The sequence below is a fragment of the Apteryx rowi genome, unplaced genomic scaffold (genome assembly GCF_003343035.1).
Source record: "Apteryx rowi isolate R43461 unplaced genomic scaffold, aptRow1 scaffold_18, whole genome shotgun sequence".
In the NCBI taxonomy this organism is placed as follows: domain Eukaryota; kingdom Metazoa; phylum Chordata; class Aves; order Apterygiformes; family Apterygidae; genus Apteryx; species Apteryx rowi.
The window spans coordinates 1,986,613-2,012,478 of NW_020448085.1; the positions used below are offsets into that span (position 1 = coordinate 1,986,613).

The 25,866-nt window shown below is 37.2% G+C and overlaps 1 protein-coding gene across 1 annotated transcript in view; it reads right to left on the minus strand.

The window, feature by feature from the left end:
* DOCK2 (dedicator of cytokinesis 2) overlaps nt 1-25,866 on the minus strand; it is a 228,840-nt gene that overhangs the window by 69,245 nt on the left and 133,729 nt on the right. The window contains exons 28-29 of the mRNA XM_026061319.1: nt 12,077-12,175; nt 10,270-10,364 (exon numbers count right to left, since the gene is read on the minus strand). Coding sequence (XP_025917104.1) covers nt 10,270-10,364; nt 12,077-12,175 — 194 coding nt within the window. The remainder of the gene's footprint in view (nt 1-10,269; nt 10,365-12,076; nt 12,176-25,866) is intronic.

The window sequence follows — 25,866 nt, forward strand, 5'->3', positions numbered from 1 at the left end:
CTCATTTACTGTTTCAGTGTGCAAAACACAAAGCATCAGAAGAAAGCCTGATAAAACAGTTGAAAAGATGAGAACAAAAATCTTTAAGAAGTAACAGCAGAAATTATCTCCTAACAGTGTGACAAGCTATCATTGATTTAGAAATGAAGGGAAATGCAGGATGGAAACGCCATTTAAAAACCTTTTGGTGATGAGAAACCTAGTTATTAAGAGCATAATGATGGCAACATTTATGAAGCAATCCACTTCCCTGATAACTGGAAAAATATGCCCAGCAGTGCAAAGAAAATAGTATAATTTAATCATAGTTCTCCCTTTGTCTCAATTCAGTATCTCAATAGACTGAAGCATAATTATTTCGTATGATTCAGACTAAATTCTAGTGATAAAGCAACTGTCATTTTCCTAAATTCCCATCCTTTCAATGTAGCACAGGAGAGCCTATCCGAATATCTTGGTCAGAAAATAACTGCTTCAAAATAACTGTTATCCAGCTTCTGTTTGTTTCAATTATAAATTGTTATGTACAATTCATTTTATTTATTAGTAAAGTGCTTATTAGTCAGAAATTCACCTTGAATAGCTATGTCAAGCATACAAAAATAATACGTGCTATAACGTATGAGAGGTAATTTGACAGCAGTACAAGAAGTGATGCTTAGAGCATTAGAATGCTCATAAGAATAAGCAATTGCTTTGATGCACTACAACAAAAGGCAAACCATGGCAGCTTCCATTTAAGATCTCTCTCTTAACAGTCTGTTTGTATGTAGCTTATCCTTCAGCATCCACTTACAGTACATTATAAAGATTACTCGTCTCCCATTTAGGATTCAAAATCTGTTTTCAGAACTGCACATGAGGTACACTAATGCCAAATTCTTTACAAAATCATCTCCAGCATGCTTTTAAGAAATTTCGTTTCTTTAAAACATAAGTGTACAAAAAGCTGTCATAATGGACCCCGATATGAGTAATTTAACTTGAAAGGTATTTTCAGTAATTTCCTTTATACTATGAGCATTCTCTCACTTTGGTCTACTCCCTTCTTTTGTGCATTCCAGCTAATTGTTTGCAGAGTTGAAATATTCTGAATTAAAAACAACAACAACAAAAAAAGCCATGGTGTCTTTGGTACTAGGTCAAGTCTGGGTATAGGAAACAAAGCCAGAATCCAGTTAGTATAAATGAATGTAATTACTTAACATAGTTATATCAGGATGCCATACACTAATAAAAATTTGGTCTTATAGTCTACACTTTTGGAAGAAGTCTGAACTCATCTTGTGAAGTAACTTCTCCATTCTTAGATTAATTTTTATTTTTCACCCATTGACTTAAATTCACTCTTATCGTAATACTTGTGCATACCATTGTCTTTATTTTCTTATATATCTCAACTCACTGTAGAGGTGATACCTTTGTAGACAAACTTTCAGTGACAACAATGTTTCTAGGACCTGTTGTGCCTTCTCTAGAAATAATGTTATCACTTCAAATGCCAAAGAATTAAAATTGCAGAATTGTATGAAACTAATGGATAATGCTGTGGATTACTAATGGCCAACACTATCTCGGACTTTTTAAAAAATGGCATCATTCGAGCTCTTCATTTTATTTATAAACTCACCATAAAATTTGTAAAATAGAGTGAAATCCAAACATTATTTTACCCTTAAAAACTCCAATATTACGAAAATTATGGCATCAAACAACATAATACATTGTCTATTCTTACACAAGAAGAAAAGGTGTCTTAAATAACATATCTTTTGTTACATAAGCTTTCTGTATGTGAATTCACTTCTCTATATCTGCATTACATAACAGTACATGCACTTCTGATTTTTCAGACATTCTTACTGAGAGTATTTAGAAAGCAAATACCTTCTTTTAGAATGCATAGATTTGTTTACTTTCAGAGAAGCACAGCTTCTTCTGAACCTACGAATACAAACTACAGACACAGACAACTATGTATCACTATGCTGTCTAATTGCTGCTCACCTGAGCTTACTTTATAGCCCAAACTGTATGAATTCAGAAGTTTCAATCAGTGTCCTAAAAAAAGATAAGCCTCAAATGGATAATTTACTAATAGGCTTTATTGTGACGCTGCTGTTTAAAAATATAAAGATAACTGTGCACGACTATGCTAAGTTTGAGAAAATTGGATATATTGGATTTCCTCGAAAATTTTTGAGTTAGGAAGCGTTGGTTGAACTTACTATATCAGGAAGGGAAGCATTAAACAATTGCTCAGTAGCATTTACAACACTTTATGAAAATTATGGATACTGAACCCATGACATTTGAGTGTCTTCTGTAATGACACATTTAGAACATAGTTTATAAACAGATAAACTCCTCATAATTTTCTACGCATTTGCATGCATGTGTTAAAGGCTGGAAAATACTATTCACTCTCTTAACCCCTAAATGCTTTACTGAAATAAAAATAGCTGAAGACATGCTAGAAGGATTTTATGATAACAAGCTAATTCCAAAGATCCTGTTTCTCCTCTTAGAGATTTTTAGATGCAAGTCAAAGTGGATCTGGAAAAATGACAGTTTATCTTTGCTGGATTTCTGAACATACCAAACTAACAAGCTTTTAATCAGAGTTGGGTTGTTTTCTCCATTGAAGACTTTACATGTAGTCCTGGAGAGCCCATCCCTAGAAGCTGGTGCATCTTAGCAGTCAACATCAAGAAAGATGGGATACTAAGTAGTGGGAGTGGGAAAAGGATATTTCACAGCGTGTTTCCTCTCTGCATTTCAGATAAAAGGCTAAATGACTGCAGTGAAAACTTAACAGGCATCTAGCGTGCACCGTGCCCATGATACGCAAAAGCCTATCTTGGTGAACAGATGATCTGCTGCAGTCATTAAGAGTTTAGATTCTTACTAAGCAGACGTTCCCATAAAATGGGTAGCAATGAGCAATATGGAGAGCTAGCGCYGAGTAAGCAGACTGTGGCATTTGGTGCTAGAAAGATGCAGGTGACTGAAAAGCAGGGCTACATCACGCTACATCTGAAACACCTACAGATGGAAGAGATGCTCTGTGCTATAGCTGTTACCGACAGCAGAGCATTCAATGACTCAGTCAGCCACATGAGCCACACCTGGACACCTAACTCTCCATGGAAGTAAATTTACAAACCACATTGAAACAACTACCTCTAATCTTTATCTGCCTTGTCCCATTTTCCCAGGATAAACCTTATTCCATTTGCTCTATTCCAAGTGCTGACTTTTGTGGGAACTGGGAAAGACAAGAGAAACAGAATTATTTAGATTTAATGAAAAGATACAAATCTGAGCATCCTGAGACACTGTACCAAGTATCCCACCAAGAACAATAATTACAAAAAATACTTTGCCTCTGAAAGGGCATTTACATTAATAGAGAAAATGGCATTTCTGCAAGAGCATTTTTAGTCTCATGGCAAAAACAAACCATCCAAGTACACATCTTATTAGTACACATGATTAAAGTGATGACTGAACAGAATAAAGTGTCTGAATTTGTTAAAATATTTAATTTACCTTTTTGTGCATGTACGCATACAGGAGTACTCTAATTAAACATTTATATTTGTTGCTTAAAATACTTTTTGAGATATTAAATTTACAAAGTTCTGCAATATGCCGTAAGCCTATGTGTAAATACCTTCTGACTCCTTAAAAATTCAAGCACTTAAAAACAACTGAATTCTGTCAACTCTGTTTAGGCTAGTCAGAAGTTTCTGGAGGAAAATGAGATCAAAGGAAAGAAAAAATTATTTGTATATGACAGACTGGCCTCCTAAATTTTGTCTTACTCGCTCAATGTAAAACCTTCTTCTGCATAACCTTCATCATCCATCTTTGGTTATATAAATGAATCTTAAATCCTAATATATTGCTGAAAAACAAGAATAAAACGAACCCAAATTATATATATCTTTTCTCTTCGGAATAAATAAATAAAATGTGCCTCTGCATTCTCTGCAAGTCAAACAAATAATGAGCCAAGCATTTTTTTGTAGAAAACAGAACCAAATATTTCTAAAATATGAAAAGAAGATAATCTTTCAGTTCCACCAACAGATAAATGGAAGACTGAGAAGACATTCTAATACTTGAATTAATATTTTTTAAATGAAATATGCTAAGTTGGTAGCAACAACAAATAGTTTGTAATACCTCTCCCACTAATACTTAAATTAAACTCTTGCTTGAAAAAGCCACATCTCCCTATTTACTGCCAACAGTGTTCAATAACCCTTCCCTCTCAAACTATTATAAACACTATCCTTGAATAGTATGTTTAAATTGTGACTACCTGCTGTTCAGGTTTTCTCTCAAAGTTAAAAAAAAACCCCATAGTCTAACAGTCACTGAATTTGTAATGTTTGCTTGTTACTTAAAGTTTGGGCCTGCAACTTTATAAATGCCACTTCTTTATAAGGCAATATTTTGTTGTGATTCACAGAACAATACTATAAGCAGCTACTTACTCTGAAGAGAAGACTTCTTCTGTTCAAAGGTAGAGATGTTCAAAACCATGCATGTGTATAGCGTGGAGCACCTGCTCTTCAGAAGTTTAACTCAGCCATTTGCAGATGGTGTGTGAAAAACCAGGTTTGAAATCCCTAACCTCCCTTTCCTAAAATATTTCCCTGTCGTGGGTGACAAATAGGAACTCCTCCTGCCTCAGGCTGCTCGTTGGCCAGGACCTGGTGATACCAACAGGAGAGCGAGCTCTGGGGGGTACAGTTGACACTGACTTGAAGCCATAATGAGATTTGGCTGAATTAATAATTTTGCTGCAACACGTGAGCTACATGAGAACCAGGTCTTAAGGGTGTCACAAAGCAGTTCATCAGCAAATAAGCAGCTATTTTAGTGCATATAACGAGAGAAATTCAGAACATTTCCAGGTGTTTTGCCCAATACCTGCAGTGCTAAGCCTGTCAAGTTAGACTTAAAAAGGGCAAGGGAACTGTTGACTCAGACAGATATCTGAAAACATGCAGATGTACAGGTAASGACAACATATTTAATAAAAAGTCTAACTGCTGGTGTTAGAAAATACCGCACAGCGTTATCACAGCTAAGTTTTTCCAGCAAATAGGGTCTGACCTCGAAATGTACTGGTAAAAAAAGCCTACTTCCTCTTACTTTTTAAATACCTAGGTATAATGCCAACAAGGTTCAAAAACCCGTTCAGATGGACACACGAACAATACAAGTGCTGACTAAACAACTTTAGGCTGGACTGCAACCAAAATTGATTCCAAGCACTGTTTATGATAAAATCAGCTACTTCCAAGCTATCTTAGCAATGACCGTTTCAAAGTCCAGAGGAACCGAAGGAAAGGGTGTGAATCCTTCCCTTTGGCTGCAATCCCACGAACCATTTCTTTCACTCAGTGAATCTCACTCCCTATGCAGTTCGTGCTGCCAATGAGGTATGGGAATTTCCCAGGAGGAATTATGTGTCTCTAAATTAAAATTCTGAATAGCGGAGAGATAAGCATATTATATGGTATTAAAGCAAAGCATTTCCCCACAAATGCCATGTACCTAGGAATTACTGCTTTTAATAAGCTAATAGCCAACAGTCTATCAGTACCACAAGCGGAATAAAGTGCACACACAAGCAGTAACAGCTAGTAAGAAGTGTGCAGTAAGCAACCTTTATTAGAACAGGAGATAATTAAATCTACCAAGGAGGATCACGAAATATTCAGATATTATAGCCTAATGACTTCAGTGAGGATTCTACTATTTCCCAAAATGTTCTGCCCCATCTAGCATGCCAAGAAAAAGAACATTCTTCCCACCCTGATTTTAAAGGAAGACAAAAAATAAGTAATCTGTTCCCTTTCTAGGTTCTTAGTTACAAACAGACCTCTCAGTCCAGGGAGAATAGCACATATAGCCTCTGCCTCCTTCAAATTGTGAATGGCTTTGGGAATAAGAATACGCTTTGAGAAACAGCAGCACATTATTTTTATTTTGTTAGTGCTTATGAACTACACAGCTGTAGACCAAAGGTTTACAGCACAACAATATTATGCAAATACAGAAGAACAGGCCAGACAGATTGATATTGACTGTTTTCCTCCTAAATAGGATTAAAAAAAAAAAAAGAAAAAAAGAAAAAACCCAGAGACACTACAGCCACTTTGATTATAATCAGTCAAAAGAGCACTGAAAGYAGTTATGTCTGGCATGCTAATGCAGTTACTGGTCAATGAGAACCTATTTTTTTAGAAAGAAACAGAACAAAATTGCAAATTCAAGGCAAAATTAAAATGTCCGAAGTTCAAGTTTGCCCAATAAGAAATAGTGATTTAAATGAATCCAAGTTAAAGCAATCCACCTTGATACAGACAAAGCTTGACTACGTTAGTTCAGTCAATTAAGTTTCTTCTCCCACTCTTTTGACTCTCCTCCCACAGCTCCACCTAGACTTGAACATGTCCATTCTCCCTTCCTTCAGGTGGAGGTATCTCACTTCCCAGACATTTGAAGGCTCCCATAAAAAAAATGCTCACTTATTAAAATTCTCCATGACCACTTAGAGAAGTCATTCTCTCATGCTTTTCCCTTTATCTAAACTAGGTGTCTAAAAAAAAAATAAAAATATCCCTGATATCATACTTGCATCGACTGTCTGTATTTACCTACAAGAGTAATTCAGAATAGCTTTACCTACAAACAGGAGCAAACCTGTAGTACCAGTCTATTCTCTTCCCTTCGCTCTGTCCTTAACTGCACTCCGATGTTACGTTTCTGTACCGCCGCATATGCTACAGCCCAACCCCTCCGGCGGCCGCTTTCCCCGCCGGGCACAACACAGGCGCGATGACGTGGGGGAGGCTGTCAGCCTTTGCCGAAGGCCTGCAGGGAAGAAGTGCCGTCGGCTGCATTACAGAATAGACTTGCCCTACAGCCTGTGACTGGTGCTCTTCAGAAAGGGGACACTCTTTAGGTGAGACGTCTCCTTGGGGGCTTGAAACGGCTGACGTGTAGCCTACCACTCAGAGCAGCTAAAATTAAGAAAACAAAACCTGAGCTGTGCTGAACAGTTATTTTTTCTCTCATTATTTTAAGAAATGCTGGCCTGTCACCCTTCAATTTTTCCTTTGCTACATCTCCAGTTTGAAGAAAAGCACGTTAATAAGACACATCCAAAAATCTAATTTAGCCTTCAATTTATTTCTTAAACCTCCCTCCCCCCCAAAGAAATGGTTTCTATAATGACTTATAACACCACATCCCCCTCCCAGCTGTGGTTACTACAACCTAAAATCAAGGCACGAAAGTAAGAACGACAACTCATTTTCCTCACTTAATCTTGGGAACASCAACATAATCAAAGAGGATAAACAGTGTCAAGTCAATTTAAGTAACCAACCTGTTTATAGCAGCACTGTTAAATAACTTTAAATCTTTTTTAAATGCTGACTTTTTTCTTTAAATATTTTCATTTGATTTCTCCAGTGAAGGATAAGCTTTACAGCAACAAAGCCCGACTGCACCAAATTAGTCCACAAAATTCAGAGTCATTACGAGGCATTTGCAACAAATATACAGTACCACAAGAGAATTTCTAATATCAATAACTGAGACAATATAGATACTATTCAGTGAACCCCCATTCCCAAATGCTTTGGGCAAGGATTGACATGTTTTTTTCTCTACAGAATTTAAAATCCTATTCTTGTGAATAATGCAGATAGCAGGGTTTCCCAGATACACAAAATGGTTATATATATGAAAAGTTTGATAGGTTTGCATACAACAAAAGACTTCTAAGTTACTTAAGTACTGAGCTGATGCTTTTTCAGAATAATCACTGGTACATAAAAAATAATTGCAAGTAGTTGCAGCATAAGAACGTGCACTGAATTAGATTTTATCTTTATAGGCCAAAACCTGGCTCGGACAGGGAAAGAAGAGGGATGAAACTACCGTTTATAGAACCTTAACTGAAAGTTCTTCTAAACGAACATAGCCGCTAGCACACGTGCGCCTCCCCACCTCAGACAGGGGATTAGCTAACCATCCTCACAGACATTAGCGTGGGGGGGTGAGAAAGGCAGGTGTAGGCACCTGAGGCCTCACCAACATCACCACAGACCACCACCAAAATGATAAACCGACTCTGGAATCATGGAACACATAAACAAACAAAAACATTTTCACTTAAAATCATCCCATTCAAAACCTAGGTCAAAATGTATCTACCAGCAAAACAGTAGAATTTGACATTATAACCCTGTAATTTGTCTTAAAGCAGTATTTTCCTCAAGACCAGCCACTCCCAGGAGACTCTCAACTTAATAAAGTAGTCTCTCTGTTCACTCCTTTTCAATATCATACAACTGGAAAACTAAAAATAGGTAATTGTGGCATCTTTCACATTATGGCCATGTATGGACTTGTGAGACTTTAAATTCCTTAGGAGAGTGTCTCTGAGGCTTCTACGAAACTCAGTATTACTGCCATTTCTACAAGATTAAGATAACGATAGTACAAGTAATCAAGATTCATCTTCCCAATAGAAGTCTTCCTGAAAAAATACAAGAGGCAAATTCACTCCATAATCAATCTAGCAGGTAGATTAGAGAAGTACAAAGCATTTCTATAAACTGTCTGCAAAAAAAAGCAAAACAAACAAACAAAAAAACACCCACAAAAGAAAAACCCCAAAACAAGAAACGCTAGAAGCAAGAAGAAATTCAATCCTGAAGGTAACATCCAATTAAGAAATATGTCAGCAAAGAGAAATTTCTCCCCACCTCCAGATTTCTTTCAATGAGATTGAGAGCTGGGATTTCCAACAAGTCATGTGAAGYAGAGGAAATCCAGCAAATACAAAAAAACACAAGGTAAGGTGGTCATGTGCTCACAGCTGCATTTTGTTCTTATGCAGACACTGGTGAAACCTCTAAAACACCCTCACGCTCTGAGGAAGTTCTCCCTCATGTGCAGTTCCACAGCTGATCAAAAAGAACCACCTAAAGTTGTTTAGAGCATTTACTTTGCATTCTCAGTCCAACTCTCCCGTAACTTCCTCAGCTATGAACTAGAGATATGAAAAGTCAGTAGCTTTGAGTGGCTAGAAACAATTATTAGGAAATACATTCTCACATAGCCCATCCAGCACCCTATATACTAGCCTCTCCTTGTTGCCAAAAACATTTGTTTCCAAACGATGCCCATTATAAACAACATAGCTGACGCCTTAAGGGAAGAACATCTCCCTCCTCTTCAAACAAACAATATTTCAAAGAGACTCTGAGGGACTCCATCTGTGATATGCTGGCTCAAGCCAGCTCCCTAAACCCATTATCAGTGGTGGAGATGCACAAAGATCACTTCTCACTCCTTTCCAATTTGGTATCACACAAAGAGGAAATGATAAATTGAAGAGCTCAAGTGGCAGCAGAATCTATATGATATCATATTTCACTTATGCTGCATGCGATCCTAACACCATGACCACAGTGGTCCTGTGATGGTTACTTCAGACTCAGGTACAGACACAACATACCCAAGTTAGAAGTAATCAAACATCTTGAAACTCCACATGATATAGAGCATGGCAACGTATTTCCTCAACGACATGAGCCACGCTAAGCACATTGGATCCAACYTCCTCTTACAAATATTGAGCTATGCTCAAAGACTTGGTCTTTCTCATCAAACCTTTCAGCAACCCGACCAAGCATTATCTCAGTGCTCTGAGAGGAAAATTGTGTTTGATAACTCTTCCATCACAATGAACTTTTCTACAACTACAGAATAAAGTTTATCGGATTAGAAGGTAGAACTCTATCTGGTACTGAGAGATCTTAATCTTCCCATATAGCCATCAAGACAATGAATTATATATGCTGACGTATTACTGAGGACATTCTAATCCTATACAGAAAGCATATATTTAAGATTTAAACAAAGTTTTTACAGTTTGGCCTCTGCTGACTGTCAACATGGAGACCAACTATATACGTCCATTTTACTATGTTAAATACATTTTTCCCTTTCTTTTAAAAATGGCGTGCAGCACAGGCAGTTAGTTATTTAGTGTACTGTCAGTAAATCATTTCAGATGACATAAGCCTTCTTGTCATTCACTGGCATGATATACCGATATTAGATGAAATGGCAAAACTCTACTTATTATTTAAATAACAAGTTTAAATAACAAGTTTATTTTTCGCTAGCACATAGAACAAGAACATTGATCCTCCAGTCCCATTTTACCTGTTCTGCACCATGCTCATTGCCATCCAGTCTGAAGGGTAAACATTCTTTCCAATGAGATCTTTGAACATTATGAACGTTTCCATCAAGAAGTCCTAAAATAAGAAAATGCAGTAATTTGAGACTGTGTAAAACAAAGACTTCAAGTGCTCCTGCTGTGATTAGGCAACCAAGAGGCAGGGCATCATTCTGTTCCCTGTGAAATCAGTTTAAGAATTCCCAGAGATATCAGTAACCCCAAGACTGGGACTGAAGTCATAGATTCAAAATGAAAACTAAAAGTCATTACATTCACCTGTTAAAAAAAGATAAGTCATAAATGAATGGAAAGAAAAAGTTACAGTAATTTGGAGTAAAACTGCCGAATTATTTATTATTTATCAGAACAGCCTCTCAATACATAGGGAATGAAGAGATTAAAAAATATACTTTTTGTTTAGTCCATTTAGTCTAAATTTAGTATTCTAAATTAAAAATTGAAGACAAATGTTCAAACAAAACAAACAGTTTGTCTTTTTCTAAAAGAAGGTGACGATCACTGTATAATGAACTCAAAGAAAATTAAAAGAATCACTTCAGGTCTACTTCATATCTACTGCAAAGAGGCAGTTTTACCCTTGAGCTTCTGACCAAGGCCACAGAAACTCTGGGAGGCTAGCAAGCTCATATGTCACCATCTATTACCGAAGCCTCACAAGCAGCTCTCTGCAGAAATTTGTACTCTTTCTTGTCAAATTACTTAAAGGAAACCAAATGAACAATAAGTCTCAACAGCTTTATTGGAAAATAAATCTTTGTCATCTTCACTGACGTATGCTTACACTACCTACAAAAATGAAAAAAACAACAAATCAATGTCTTGAAAAAAAGTAAAACCATTAAATATATTGATATATTTTATTTATTTATTTATTTACAATTTGCTGTGCAGAACTGCTCGAGTAGATTAAGGATTACTGCAATTGATTTGATTCAAACTGCTAGATATAACCTAGGACTAAGTACCCAAACTGTTTGGAAGCTGAAATTACATTAAAATACTCTTATGTTACCAAGTAACCCAAAGCATTTGAAAAATTGCAAAAGCTACCCAAGATTTGATTTGTTAGCATTTCAGTTATGGGACAACTTTGACTATACTAAAGAATGTGAAAGGGACAAATATCTGCCAACTCAAAATATTACCTCTGCGGAGAAACTTTAGATGGTGTAATTGCAGCCTTTGCCAATACCCAGACTTAATTCAGAGTTGTGCCAGGAGTGTAAATAAAGGGACAGACAAAAGTCTGCTAAAACTGTCTAGAAGAGAGTGACCACTGGTATAAATTAGGATATTCCTTAGGTATCATTAATTTATTGTAGGAACAACTGGTATAAAAAGATGCTCTATGAGAATAAGGGATTCGCTGCATTTAGCACACAACATTATCTTGGCCAGAAGTAGACTCGGTATCGAAAATGAAAAGTGGAAATGGACGACTGTGTGCGAAACGAAGAACAAAAGAACAAAAGATCCTATTACTTATTCTTGATTATTAAATTATTCACTTTGGTACTGGGGTTAACAAAAGTGACATTTATCTCTTTCCAAATTTCTGACCACGGTATTACCCAAGCACATCACCAGAAGAGGGGGGCAATACAACGAATGACCCAGAGACAGAAAACATACAGAAACATACAGACTTCATGCTAGGAAGAACCAGACAAGACAATCCAAAACAACACTGCTGATTTTTCACAGCTAATAAAAAGCTTAGAAATGGAATTATGTATTTATCAACTCCGTGATTACTTTTGTACTCACCACTAGTTCTGAACTTGTCTGAAAAGTTTCAATATAAACCGAGTAATGTTGGTTGTTCATCTGGTTTAAGATTGCTGTCATGCATGCCACAAAATGACTCTAAAAGAAAACCAGAAAGATATCAACAGAAAGATAATGCACATCTCGATTATTTCAGATGCTGGACTGTATTATTTCTAATGCTGAAGTATTCTAAACGTCTAATAAATCCTTTTATGTTAAAAGAAAAAAAAGGAATTATTATACTAACAAAACACTACGTTTTTGCCAGCCCAGATGGAAGAAATGCAGTAAGAACTCCAAAAAGACAATACAAAAGCTGCTCCAGGAAGGGGTCGGCTCTGGTGAAAAAGTGGCATCATTTATGAAACACCACATGCAAACACACATTGCGTGAGAATGCAGTTTTAACAAAACTCAGCATTTGTTTAAGATTCCTAAAAAGAACGTTATGTTGCTTAGGACTTTTCCATCAGGAATCCGCAGAAAGTACAATATTACTATCAAAATTTTCAACTTATCCTAAAAATAGAGTCTACAGTACTGCACAAGAGGAAATACTGCAAGAAAGGACATACATTCTCCAGGTTTTTGAGTACCTATTACAGAACTCCGTAAAATATCTATACACTAATACTATTGCTTTCATCTCTCAAAACTTTTCTCAAACTTCCTCAAAAGGAAATATTTTATTTCTCTTAATTCCTAAAGTAGAAATGTTGCAAGATATAAAGTAGGTTTTCACTGCAATTTACTGAGTGTGACAAAGACATTTCTTATCACTCAAACTATAATACTGAGCTTAATGGTTGGAATTTTCCTTTAAGGTTACAGTAAAGAATCCTCCTATCAATGCCTTTCATTTTGATATTTTATTTTATAAATTTTAATTATCCTTTTTAAGTGAGCCTGCTTCAAATGCTTTGATTTTCTTAAAGTAAGAGAATATGAAGGAGACCAGCATGCAAAATATTTTTCTAGGTTTACTTGAAACTTTTATTTTATTGGTTTAGAATTGATCCAAGCGACCCCCCAGTCCCTCGGAGCGGAAGTTACTTTCCATCTTGCCCTGGCCTTCAGAGAGCACATTCTCCCTCCCTTTGACTCTGATCCACCTCATATTTCCTTCACATCACAAAAGCAACAAGGTCACACGTTAGTGAAGTAACRACTGCGGTTTGTTTTACCCAACCATTTTGTCTACCACTCAGAGAAAGCAAGCTTTCGCTAGCTTCAGCTTATGGCCACTAGAGGTCTTTTACTTTCATATGGTAGCTGCTGTTCAGTTTGTACTGCTTTTTTTTTATTTATTCCTACGTGAGCAGATCCAGTACACTTCTTGCACATAAACAGTGAAAATTACAATATAAAGGACTTATTATACCTTCTTTTGGAGTAACATTAGTGCTAGCAAGAGGCTTGCCTACTTCGCAAGATTAAGAAGATATATTTTCTGCAGGTAAACCCACAGCTTTCAGGTAAGAAGCCGTGTGTTCTCGGGTACTGATGCTCTTCTAAAAGGAAATGCTGATTTTCCTGCTATAATAGTTTACTTTTACAGGTATGGCTGAGACAAGTCTTTTCTGTGATGTTTAATCCACAGTTGTTAGCAATAGCAAACTGCAAAGGATTCAGTAATGAAATTGTGGTATTTTTTGCTCTGATGCCTTGATTTTAATTTAAAAAAATTACTGACAAAAGTTAGAGAATATTGTACATGCAAAAAACAGTTTGCATTTTTAGTAGTTAAACAGATGCTACAGAATGTCTCCTTACACTCATTTTAAATAATCACTTCTTGAAATAAGTAGGATTTCTTTACAAGCCTTGAATAGATGTACTGTATTGCTTAAAGGCATAAAGACTTTAAGAATGTTAGTTTATTTGTTGAAACCAACTTCTAAAATGTGTCTAGCTACGTCTCTTATTATGATACGGCATGAATGCCTATTCTTAGTAACTGTGTATGGTCATTTTAAAATTAACATATGGTAGGCTTTGCTCACTGAAGACAGACCCATAAATAGAGATCACAGTTTGTTAGCCAGTGCCTCACACCAAACCTGTCATGTTCCCATCAGTGTGACTGATATATAAAAAAAGACAGTGACAGTGAAGCTGGTTTGCTACGAAAACTTCCTCCACCATTTCCATGTAACTGTAAAGCAGGAAAACACACCAATACTGGTTGATCTTTAATCATTTTCTTGTCAGCAATGGCAACTACTCGAAATGAACTGCTAGCTCCTTTTCGGGTTAAAAGCTCGCCCCTCCCTCCCCATCGCCAGAGGCCAGCGATAAACACGCACTTCCCCGATGCCGCCTCGCACGCCGGTCCTGGGGCTCGCTCAGCACCACCACGCTCACCGCCAGGACGTCAGCGCGAGGACGAGCGCCCTGCGAGGAAGGCTGCAAAGCGGCGGGCAGGCACCGAAACCCCCTGGGCTGCCCCCGTGCCTCCTGCTGGGATGCGCAAAGATCACGAACTGCTTGGGAATAAAGCAAGTTCTGCACAAGAACCATCTCTCAGGCTCTGACCGCACTGGATGGACGGAAGAAATGCAGAATCAAGCACCACCTACACACACAGTAGTTTACTGCTTATGATTCTAAACTTTTTTTTTGTTCATTTTTAAAATCAAGCACTGTATGTAAGGACTGAATATTAAAAGAGGTTGCAGCAGAGAACATGCAATTCTTCAAGTAAAACCCTGAGAAGTCATTTCAGCTGTGCTTAGGCTTGTGAGGATTTATCTAATGTATCACAGCAGAGATGCTTGATAGGAAGTAGGTCAAATGTGTAAAAAAAAAAAAAAAGTAAACACTTGACTAATAAGGGAATACTAACAGAAACATTAGCAGAAAAATCTGCTTGGAATATACTGCACTATTTTGAAGAGAAGCAGTAACAAGTGCATATTTTTAAATTTATAAACATTCAGTTACATTTGAATTTAGAAGACTTCATGAATAGAAACAGTGCTGAATTCTAATTTTAGACTTAACCAACTGGCTGACAGCCTTTCAAAAAATAGGTGAGGACATAAGGAAATGGATGGTATAAACATTACACTTTTATCACTAGCAGGAGTACAGAGTAAATAGGATAATGAGACATAGAGGAGGAAATTTCTTCTCTCAGGAACCAAACTCCCTGTCCACTAAAAAAAAACCAGGATTAATATCAAATTTCAGTGAACTGTAATGCTGGCTGGCTTTAGTATTAACACTGCAAACTATGAGCTAAAAACCAAGACTGTTTTGGCTGTGCACATACAAGTGCAGCAGGGGGATCACAGGGGCGTTCAGGAAAACAGACGGGGCACTCGGAGGTCAAGGTGGAAAGAGCACGCGGAAAATTACCTGCCCCACTATTCCTACAGTGCATGGGAGCTGTGGGTGCAAGTCTTACAGCAAAAGAAACCTCTTAAAAATATTAAGTCATATGAGTAAGATGACAAACTTTAGCAGCACCTAGCAACTAAATCCCAGCATACTTTATAATAGCAGATGGTGACAGGTTGCCGTAGTAACTTCGAATAATGTACCAGCACCACAAGAATAAATAAAGCAAATGCACTGGAAAAAGAAATAGCAATAGAAATAACGTRGAACGAAGCTGCACTTCAACACTAATTTAGCGAGAGCATTTGAACGACTGTACTGTGGATAGTTTTCATGCAGGTGTGTTTCTGGAATAAAAAAGGAGGGTATTTATTTCCTGTAGCCAGTTAAGTAACATTTATCCTCCTTAATAGAGATCTTTACCAATGTACAGTCTACATATATAATAACCATATGTACATCATCAAAAGCAATCAAATAAAATGCAAACATGAATAATTCAAAGGCTTTGGAAGGCCAAACACATGGTAGTTATATTTATATTCCCTTTTGAACAGTAAGTTGCCCCTTTTTAACTTAAGTTTTAAATACTCGTTTTACTTAAGCTCACAGTTAAGGCAAGTTAAGAGGCCTCCCYGACACACCACTATCTTCACAATCCTCAACCCTTATTTTCACCAACGACCGCTTACAACTARTTAACGCACCGCTTCCTGTATTGGTCAGAGTCGCATCCAAAAGACCCGACTTTCTCGTAGTTTATTAAGCGATCACACTACGTACGTCCAATCTAATTCTGAGCTCCCTTTCAGGTTAACCCAGGAGTTTTAAAACTCAGTGTCTGCTAGTGACAGTAATTGTAAAAAATGGTGCATATAAAAAAGGATGACAGCATCTACAGGCCAAATAGTTCTTTTTTGTTCAAAAAAAGAGTTCAAAAGTCTTTCTGGAAGAAAAGTGACAAATAAATATGTTACTGTTAGTACAACTAAAGAACACCCAGCACACGAACTGTTTCAATCTAGTGTTAGAAATGTGCATTATTTATGTTGTAGCACATACACATAATTCAGAAGATCTCCCAGTACATACTCTTCATAGAATTACTGAATCATCTCACCTGCTCAGCATCACGAGCTTAAGAGCAACATGATAATTACCATAAATGCAAAGTTGGAAGATGCTCACTGATGCCATGAAGGACCACAATGGGTCAAAGTTTATTGACATAAATGGTAAAAATCGCAGTTCCTCAGGAAACCACACGAAACCTTAARAGCTCTGGCACACGCAGAGGGTGGCACGAACATCCTTACCATCTGACGCAAACACTGAAAACAAGCACTTGGAAAAGAAAAAAGCAGCAGAATTTGAAGTGATGAYCTGCTTATGTAGTAGTTCTGCTTCTTCGCTAGGAATAGAAGTCTCTGCCAATGCATGTGCTCTCCTAAACTGTACTGTGTTCAGTTGTAAAAACATCAAAAATATAACATTAGAAYAGACTGCTATGCAACCATCTAGAGTATTCATCGGATGCACAGAGTACATCGGAAATGGGAAACAGCACCTAATCCATGCAGACAGGTGGTTTACCAATGTGTGTATTTTACTAATAATTATTTTATAATAACCTAGATTCATCCACTCTTCCAGTAGGTTTAAGTTTTTAATTTTCCGTTTATTTGTTTTAGTTCATTGGACCTGTCATCCTGTCTTTTATAGATGACTGAACAGAAGTTTAGGCATCCTATTGGAACATCTTACTGACAACTTTTGATTTCTGACTGAAACCATGCAGGGCTTTTTTAGCTTGTTCTTTTCTTTACACACATATGTTTTAGCCAAAAGGATATAAAACTATATAAATGGTAGATAAATGGATGGAAAACTACAGGACAATTTTTTAACTTAGTGAAATGGTAATAGCAGCTGCTCTATAAGATTTAAAGATATGTTACAAGCTAGACAATCACAGCAATTTCACAATTATTTCATTTTAGGCTTTTTCAGACATAGGGCTACAGGTCATTTTCTCCTAGTTGGTTAAAAGCAGTTAGACAAAGGCATATGATACRATATACAACAGGCATGATGTTTCTATAATAGAGCCTTTGCCATCTAATCTTTTACCTGGTGTTGATTTCCCAGCAATATCCCACAGAGAAGATTTTCATTCTCTACTTTTTTGCTGCTGCTGTTRCTGGGGTTTTTTGTTTGGTTCGTTTAGACCATTAATGCACTGCAGAATTTCCACAGTCTCTGGCTAGGACAAAGGCTCAACTGCAACTCATTTATAACTTAGGCGTAAGTCTGTGCTCAAACACAGTTGTGCAATTCACTGCATTTCCCAGAATATTAATATTGTGATCACCTGAAAGGTGTGCATACGAACAAATCATACAAACATTATTTAGCGTGGAGTAAGAAAGCAACCATTTGTAATGAACAATCATTGCTTGAAAACTGAACCCTAGTTTGTCTAGAGCACAGAGTTGTCAAAAAAACAAAACAAAACCAAACCACAAAACCCCCACTGTCTCACCTCCTCAGTCACTTGTCCACACTCCCAACCTCAGCACTTCTGTATCAGAGGGAATCTTCCATCCTTACCTTCAGGGATCCACGCAACTGCACGCTGCATGTCTTCCCTCCTCCTCTGTAATCCACTAACTGCTCCATTACAATTACTTCTAGCTTAGTATCCAGACTGGTCTGGAAAAATTCCTACCCCGGTACACAAGATATCCACTGAGAACCCCAAATTTCCTTGTGCAGTCAGGCTGCTTATTTCATTAGTTTCTTATTCTAAGCGCTATCCTATTTCCCTGATGTCACTAAACCAGAGGGTCGAGACCTGGCCTGCCTCTTCAACCGCCCCACTGCACTCATTCCCAAGTTAAAGATGATACAGGTTAATATTCCACAGAAACTACATACAYACACAAAATATACAAGCATTCAAAGATAAGATTTAAAACATTATCCCTAATTTATTTCAGTCAGAACTAAGTTATCTACTGCAGTAAAGCTTGGCCAGTCTCTTGCTGGTAAAAGGTTTGAACACTGCTCTGGGAACTTGAAGGAAGTGATGCAGTGGCAGGGACGAGCTGGAGCTAGTCCACTGCCCTGAGATAACACTTCACAGCAGACCAAGAGGGCTAAGAGGAGATAACCAACTCCACAGGACTACAAAGTAGAACACAGCAGCTGCGAGGGAGACCAACAGCCGGATCTAGGAGAAATGAATTCAACTGAGCAGTTTATTCCTGGATAGATAAAAGAGAGGGGAAAGTAGTTCATTACACAAAGTGAGGTAGCTTCTTTTATTTCTGTGTAAGTTGTATCTTTTAAATGTATACATACTGTGAAGACAAATAGCTTAGCTGCTGGTTCACTTCTTTAAAACTGAACCGAGCCACCTCCTGTAGACGCAGCACTCAGTCACCCTGTAACTGACTTTGTTCTTTTWCAGCTGCACTTACAGAGGACAAGAGCAGGAAAATTAAATTAAAAACCAGACTGCATGAGCACAGATGAGACTAATACAATATATTTCTAAATTGTCAAAACAAAGCTTTACCATAAAAGTTCCAATTAAARCTGATGAAAGTCATAAAGCTTCAGAAGCTTACTTTACAATTACTCTTAGGAAGAAAATTAGCCCCCCCCCCCCCAAATTTTTCCAGTAACTCACATCTATTACACTGACAAATCTATCAATTGCATATTTATTGGATTAACTAATAGTGATCTCCAAGCAATCCACTAGTATATTTTATTGTAGATTGCATAAGCTTTTTTAACATTATTTTTTATTTAAGCAACAGCACAGCTACACTTGAGCTTTCAAAAGTTTTTCATCACAAGGCCATGAAAATCTCACCAAAACCTGAAGACTTTCATGGCAAAGCTTCTGAAGTCTGTTTATCACCATACACTCTTGCTGAAGAATAAAAGTTGGTTGTGCCAAAGTAAATACAATCAAATACTGAAACGTTGGCAAATATCAATATGCAGCCACCACTTACACTGGGATTAAAATCAGCGATTCCTCACAAGCCTCTGTCATTGTGTGGTAAGCTGGGATTCATCTGCGCAAGGGGGCCTGGCTGGACAACCCTTTTGTTAGTTCAGAGTCTACAATTTTAATATCTAGTACTTTTATGTCACTCAGGCATAGCTAAGTAAAACATAAGATCAAGTTACCAAGAAATTAAATTTATTAAAAAACTTTGTCCCTTTTTTAGTAGCTGCAATGACCAAATAAACTCAAACTGTTTTATGTAAGGAGCCTGGTACTTTTTCCTGATATGTCAAACCTCCACTTATGGCCAAGCACTTTTAAATTGCTACTTCTGACTGTCATACTGTCATTTATAGTCTCCACCTACATTAAGACCATTACCATAGTACTCTGGTTATTTGTTTAACTTTTGTAAAAAAAAAAAAAAAAAAAAGCAACAAAAAAAGGCAGGAAATAGAAGAAGATAATACCATACTGTCCTGTTTACAGCTTGCTCTTTCAGATAGGAATTTTTAAGCTTTTTTTTTTTTTTTTTTAAAGAAGAACAGAAGTCTTCAGAAATCTTTACCTCCATATTTTAAAACTGTTTTGGCTACTATTCTTGCAAGTTGAAATCTGTCTATGGTCTACTCCAGTCTGTGGAGGAGGTGAAGGATAAAAAAAAAAAAAAAAAAGGAAAAAAAAAAAGAAAAAAGAAAAAAGGCATACCCCGGGCACCCGGCAAATGCAGGCTGGCTGAAGCTGGGGGAGCTGTCAATGCCTTGCTTTGAAGCAACCTTCCACACTCAGCCCGCCTGAAGACAAAGTTCATTTGTCYGTTTCTTCTTTGGGAAATAACACCAAGGGGGATAAAAAAACATTTGGAAATAACACCAATGTTGATAAAAAAGAGTTTTCAAGACCAGGACAGTAGATATAGGAAGGGCYGCAAACCAACCAGCCAACCACCCACCGCACACCAAACCCTCGAAGGAGGATCCCCAAGCGTAAGGCAACCCAGCGGCTGCCGAAAGCAGAGGGGGGGCGAGCGCCGCGCAGCTCCCTGCAACGCCGCGGCTCGCAGCACCGGCGCTTCTGCCGAGGGGGCGAGGGGCCGACTGACGAACCCCGCTTAGGGCGGCCCGGCACGCACAAGCACGTCCCATTCAACGCCRGCTATACAACTCAGACACTGCGGTTAAAGCCAGCCAGCCTGCGGACGGGTGCTAGATAAACTTTTCCACCTAGTTCTGCAGAGTTGCTACCCTCTGCCACAGGTCCAAGTATGGACAAAGTACAAAGAAACCATGTGCTGGTTTTACAGTAAAGCCTAAGGAGTAAATAGCAACTACAGGTTTATTTTGTATTTGAAATATGAAATATACTTAAAATATATCCATTAGGAGTTTATATTGGGTTTTACTTCTTCTAGAATAATTGGGTYCATTTTAAAGGTCGAAGTAAATCTTGGAGTCTGGTTAGCAGAATAACTGGCTAAAAAAGAAAGCTCATAGTAAAAAACTGTCTTTATAAGACAAAGACCTTTTTATATTGAATCTTGTTACTAGTTGGTAATAGAAACCATAGACATAGTCACTGAAAGGAAAAAACAAAACAAAACAAAACCATGAACACATTTATAAACATGGAAGGATAAAACTATTAAAAACTACAGAATGACCTCCTCCTGCAGTGGGCTCCTTTGCAAGCTATTGCCAAGAAGCATCATTCTCAAGTGTGTCTCTTTTTTAAGGTGTGCCTCTTCTTAAGACACGCCAGTTGTTTTAGTTTCAAAGCTATAACATCACAGAAACGAAGAATCTCGAAACTGAGAAAATGCAAAGAAAGTTAACCAAAATAGCATYTTCCACACCAATAATTTGTGCATGTGCTCATAACCCTTTTCGGGGGGATTACATCATACCTATCACACTATATCTGGGCTTTGGCAGAGTAAGAAATATGCTTGTAATAACCAGGTCTCTTTGCACCAGCCCAATGAGAGTTGAATTTATTATGTACTGATTAGAAAGCTCTATCAGGGATAAAAATAGGAGTACAAAGTTTGAAAAAATTAATTAGGGAATATTTTAGCTCTTGGATTTTCTTCTTTTTTTAATGAGCAAAAGAGGAATCTGTCTGAAGCCTGTAATAGTTATTAGTAGAGGAGATGGATAATCACCAAATTGGTACAGTTAATGGTAAACACGCAACCATACATMCAAAAAACACTTTCTTGTAGAAACACAGGAGGAAAAAAAATATCCAACATATTCACCGTGTTTTATACCTGCAAGTTGATAATGAAAACTCTGCAAAGAATCTGAACAAGAACCAATTTTTTCCTCAAGAAAAGTATTACTTTAAACCATCATTAGAATTTATTAAAAGTTACTTGTTTCAACTGCAGCGTTTAGGGAACAAACTTAGTTCATATCTGCTCAGAACGCTTCTGAAACTGTATCTGGTCAGGAAACTTCTTAACTGCCGAAGCTGCTCCCCAAAGGGGATTTTTCAATCGGTTACCATTGCTCTCTCAAGCTGGGACAGSAATCTGCCAATGAATTCAGGGGAAAAGTGCACGCGGGAGAATTCCAGAAAGCCCCAGCTCACTTTCCATCAGCAGCATGACTCTTAGTTGCTCAGTGACTGCAGTTCTAGGAGCCTCTGAATCCTACGCCTGCAAAGGGAAAAGACTACATTCCTCTTCCACAAGGGCTTACGTACGTTTTCTTCACCCTCTTCTCCCCTACTGCACAGTAAGCATGGCAGAACAGGAAAGAAAATGCCACACAAGCATATGACAAAATACTGGCCTTCCTTCCTATATGCTGCATGTTTTCTGTAATGCAAACAGGCGTACTCAAAGCAGATACCTCTGCTACCTTGGAAGTAAATCCTTCTAACAACAAATGACATCCTCATTCTGAAATTCATCTCTCACACACGCGCACACACAATACACAAACCCTCCTAAGAATAAAGGGTGAGTATAGCTATAGAAGTACCGTATTACAACAGATGTTCCCAAAACCAAACTGATTTTCAAACTTTTTCTAGCATTTTAGCAAACATATGCATATCAAGAAATATTTTGTGCTGCTGTGTTACCCAGCCACATGAACTCCTTTAGAGGACACTTACGCACCAAGACGTGCTCCTTTTTCTGTGATGCTTCAGTGTCAAAATATTCAGGGCTATTTGTGGAAGGGTTTGGTATCTCCTAGTCCCTGAGCCATGATTTTACCCGAGAAGACTGCCTTACGGACAAAGCAGGGCACTAACACCTCATGAACCAAGCCAACAGTAAAACGATGCAGTAGATACTTGTTAGGTGATACTTGTTGGTAGAGCTGAAGGAATTGTATTCCTAGCAGAAAACAAAATCAGAAGCACATTTATACATAAGTGGTCTTGATCAACAAGCCGGAGTAGCCAGAAATGGCACAAAAGAAGAAAATAATTAGTTATGCCACTGATATTTTGTGTATGTATCTCCCCAAACAGTGTTATAAGGCTCCTGTATTTTTCTTATTACAGCAATTAATAACAATGTGTGGGAGCATCAGTATATATCTAACATAACAGACAAAAAAGATTATTAGAACTACTGCAACCTATACCACTACTAATTAATTTATATATTAATGGTATTAGATTTAATTGCAGTTTTTGAACTATACTACTGRAACTATTTCTAAAAACTTAACAATTCATGCTATACAGAATCATGCTTATTATACCACTCTTTTGAGAAGATACAAAGGGAACTGTTTATGAAGCAAGTAATTTTTGTCATTTTAATTTACTAATGCATATGCTATACAATCAACTCTATAGAATTGTGAAGGACAGAACATACATTTGATAGATGCTATACTACCATATATTCAAAAGAATTTGCAATGTATTTTAAGAAACTAACCTCTTGAGGACACCATTACAGAATGTTTTATAAATAATCTTTTCTCATTTAAGTTAGCATAAACCCACTGAGCTGAATGTTATGGTAAAGCTTCCCAATGCCTGTATCTTCTGATCTACTGTGTGGCTTCAATTCAAGCAAAGCTGGGCAGCAGGCCCTCTCAGAACTATGATTGCAACCTGAAAATAATAGGAAATGAGTTTGGAAAGCTAGCAGTGAATCTCATACCCTTACTGAACTTCAAAAGGGGACTGGAATCAAATTTCCCATTTGGAACATTATCAGTTTTTAAGAAATGTATGCTATATCAAGAAGAAAAAAATTTGTCTGCTCATTTTTTATTTTAAAGGGACACTGCTATTATTTTATAGCTTAAAACAGAACTTGCTAGAAATTATAGACACTGCAGAGCTACTGCCACAACATAATTCAATAACGTAGAGTATTTTTTATTAAAAAAAATGAGGAGAGCACAAGATGCTATAATGTCTTTTCCATAGAGTTTCTTATAAGCTAGAGAACATACTGCAAGAAAGCATTCACTACACCAGGGCCATTTATATTCTTAAAATGGTATCTRCTGTAGTCACTTAACTTAAAACTGACGCTTATTTAACCTCTTTTTTTGCTACAATGCTCTGATCTCTGACTGAGATTGCAAATAAAACATCAGGTCAAAAAAAAAAAAGAACAGTCAGAGAAAAGGACTCCTGGATTTACCACATAAACTACCGGACGGTTACGCTCTCTCATCCTGCTGTACACGCAGAGCAAGATCACCACCAATGTGAGAAGCRAGTGTACGGTTTGTACTCAGTGACGCTGAAAGAAAGTTACAGAAAATACTGGTCTTAACTACCTTTCAGTGTTCCTTATGATCATTGAATACTTCCTTTTAAACAGGAAGAGTAACTTTCTGTTTGCATAAAATAAGCAAAAATAACAGTTTTGATTTGGTTAAACATTTTTCGTTGCAAAGATAGTATCTTCTTTTCTCCTTAGTGTTGACTTGCAACGTTAAACAGCAGCAGCCGTGCGTCTCGGCTTGCCCAGGTTAACAGCAGCTTACTCCACGTGATCGCGTGCCCATACCAACGCTTCTGCTCAACTCCTCAAGCAGTCTGCAAATGATACATGGCTGCTGTAAGACAGCCCCAACTCTCAACTTAAGAATGATAGATTTTTTTTTTTAACTTATTTTTAGGAAGGAAGGTGATTTTTTAAAAAATAAAACCAACTGTATTACACTAGGAAAAATCAGTATTTTATACAGGAAAATTAATAAAAATATTAAYGCTTGAAATAATTTATTAGATTCTATTTCAATACATTTTATACAACATTTGGCACAACATACTTGGGTTTTCCACTTCTCAAAATTGTCCAAGTTGGTTGCTTATTAACCCCAGTGTATCATAAGATAATCTTACCATAAGCATTATTTAGAATACGGAGCAAGGGCTAAAAGCAAATTTTAAGCATTTTCATGTGTTGTCATGTGGTATGCATAAGGAATTTGTCTGGAAATCAAGATAAAAGTTACTTCCATTCAAGTTATTGGAAGTTACCTATATGTGCTGGGGAATAAGAACAAAGGTTAAAACTCTAAGATTAGTTCTTTGCCATAACGCAGTATGTGTTTGTATGTACTCTAACAGTGAAGATGCTAGAATAACCTCTTTTCAGCAGAATGGCTATGGCGGCCTACTTGAAATCAAATTAGCTTCCATCATCCAATTAATGCAGTACTTCCACAAAATCAGAATATTAGGCAGATTTTTAACAYGATCAATCAGTTAGCCTCAAATAACTAAGTCATTGTTTTTCACTTTGGTAGTCAGATAATTCTGTTATTGATATGCARTGAATATAATCACTGTTTCAGGCTATTTCTACTCTTATAATAATGGAGGTTCATGATGGACACTGTCAATGGTAATAAAGAGGTAGGCAGAAATAGAAAATTAGCTATATTTAAGAGCACAAAAAACCTACAAATGATACTGAAGTAGTTCTGGGTTTCAAATTAAGCCTCTTTCTATAGCCCTATATCCATTATAGATGCTTTAAAAAAAAAAAACTTGCCACAGTAACACAAATATGCATGAGCATCTGAGTCAGGAGCAAATATACTCCAGTGCTCAGGGAGACATTTGAGATAAATTTTGGAAGGAGAGAGAAACGTGGCTAAACACAAACTCTTTTCCCCTARGGATTACAGACATTAAAGCTAGACTAGCCCACTCGATAATTAGTGCAACCCATCCTATGACACAAATTCAAAGCAGGTTCTCCGTCCAGAAATCAGTAACTTCTTCTGGAAGAATGAATAACTAATACGCACACTAGATGGACTGTTCTCTTTTCATACACTATACACACAAAAGTTAAACTGARAACACAAATAATCAATTCAAGTCACCATGGACAATCAATCARTTCACCAATAGAACAACTTCACTTTCTTAGTACCAACCTTTCATCATTCAGAAGGACAAGGAAGAAAGAGGAAAATAA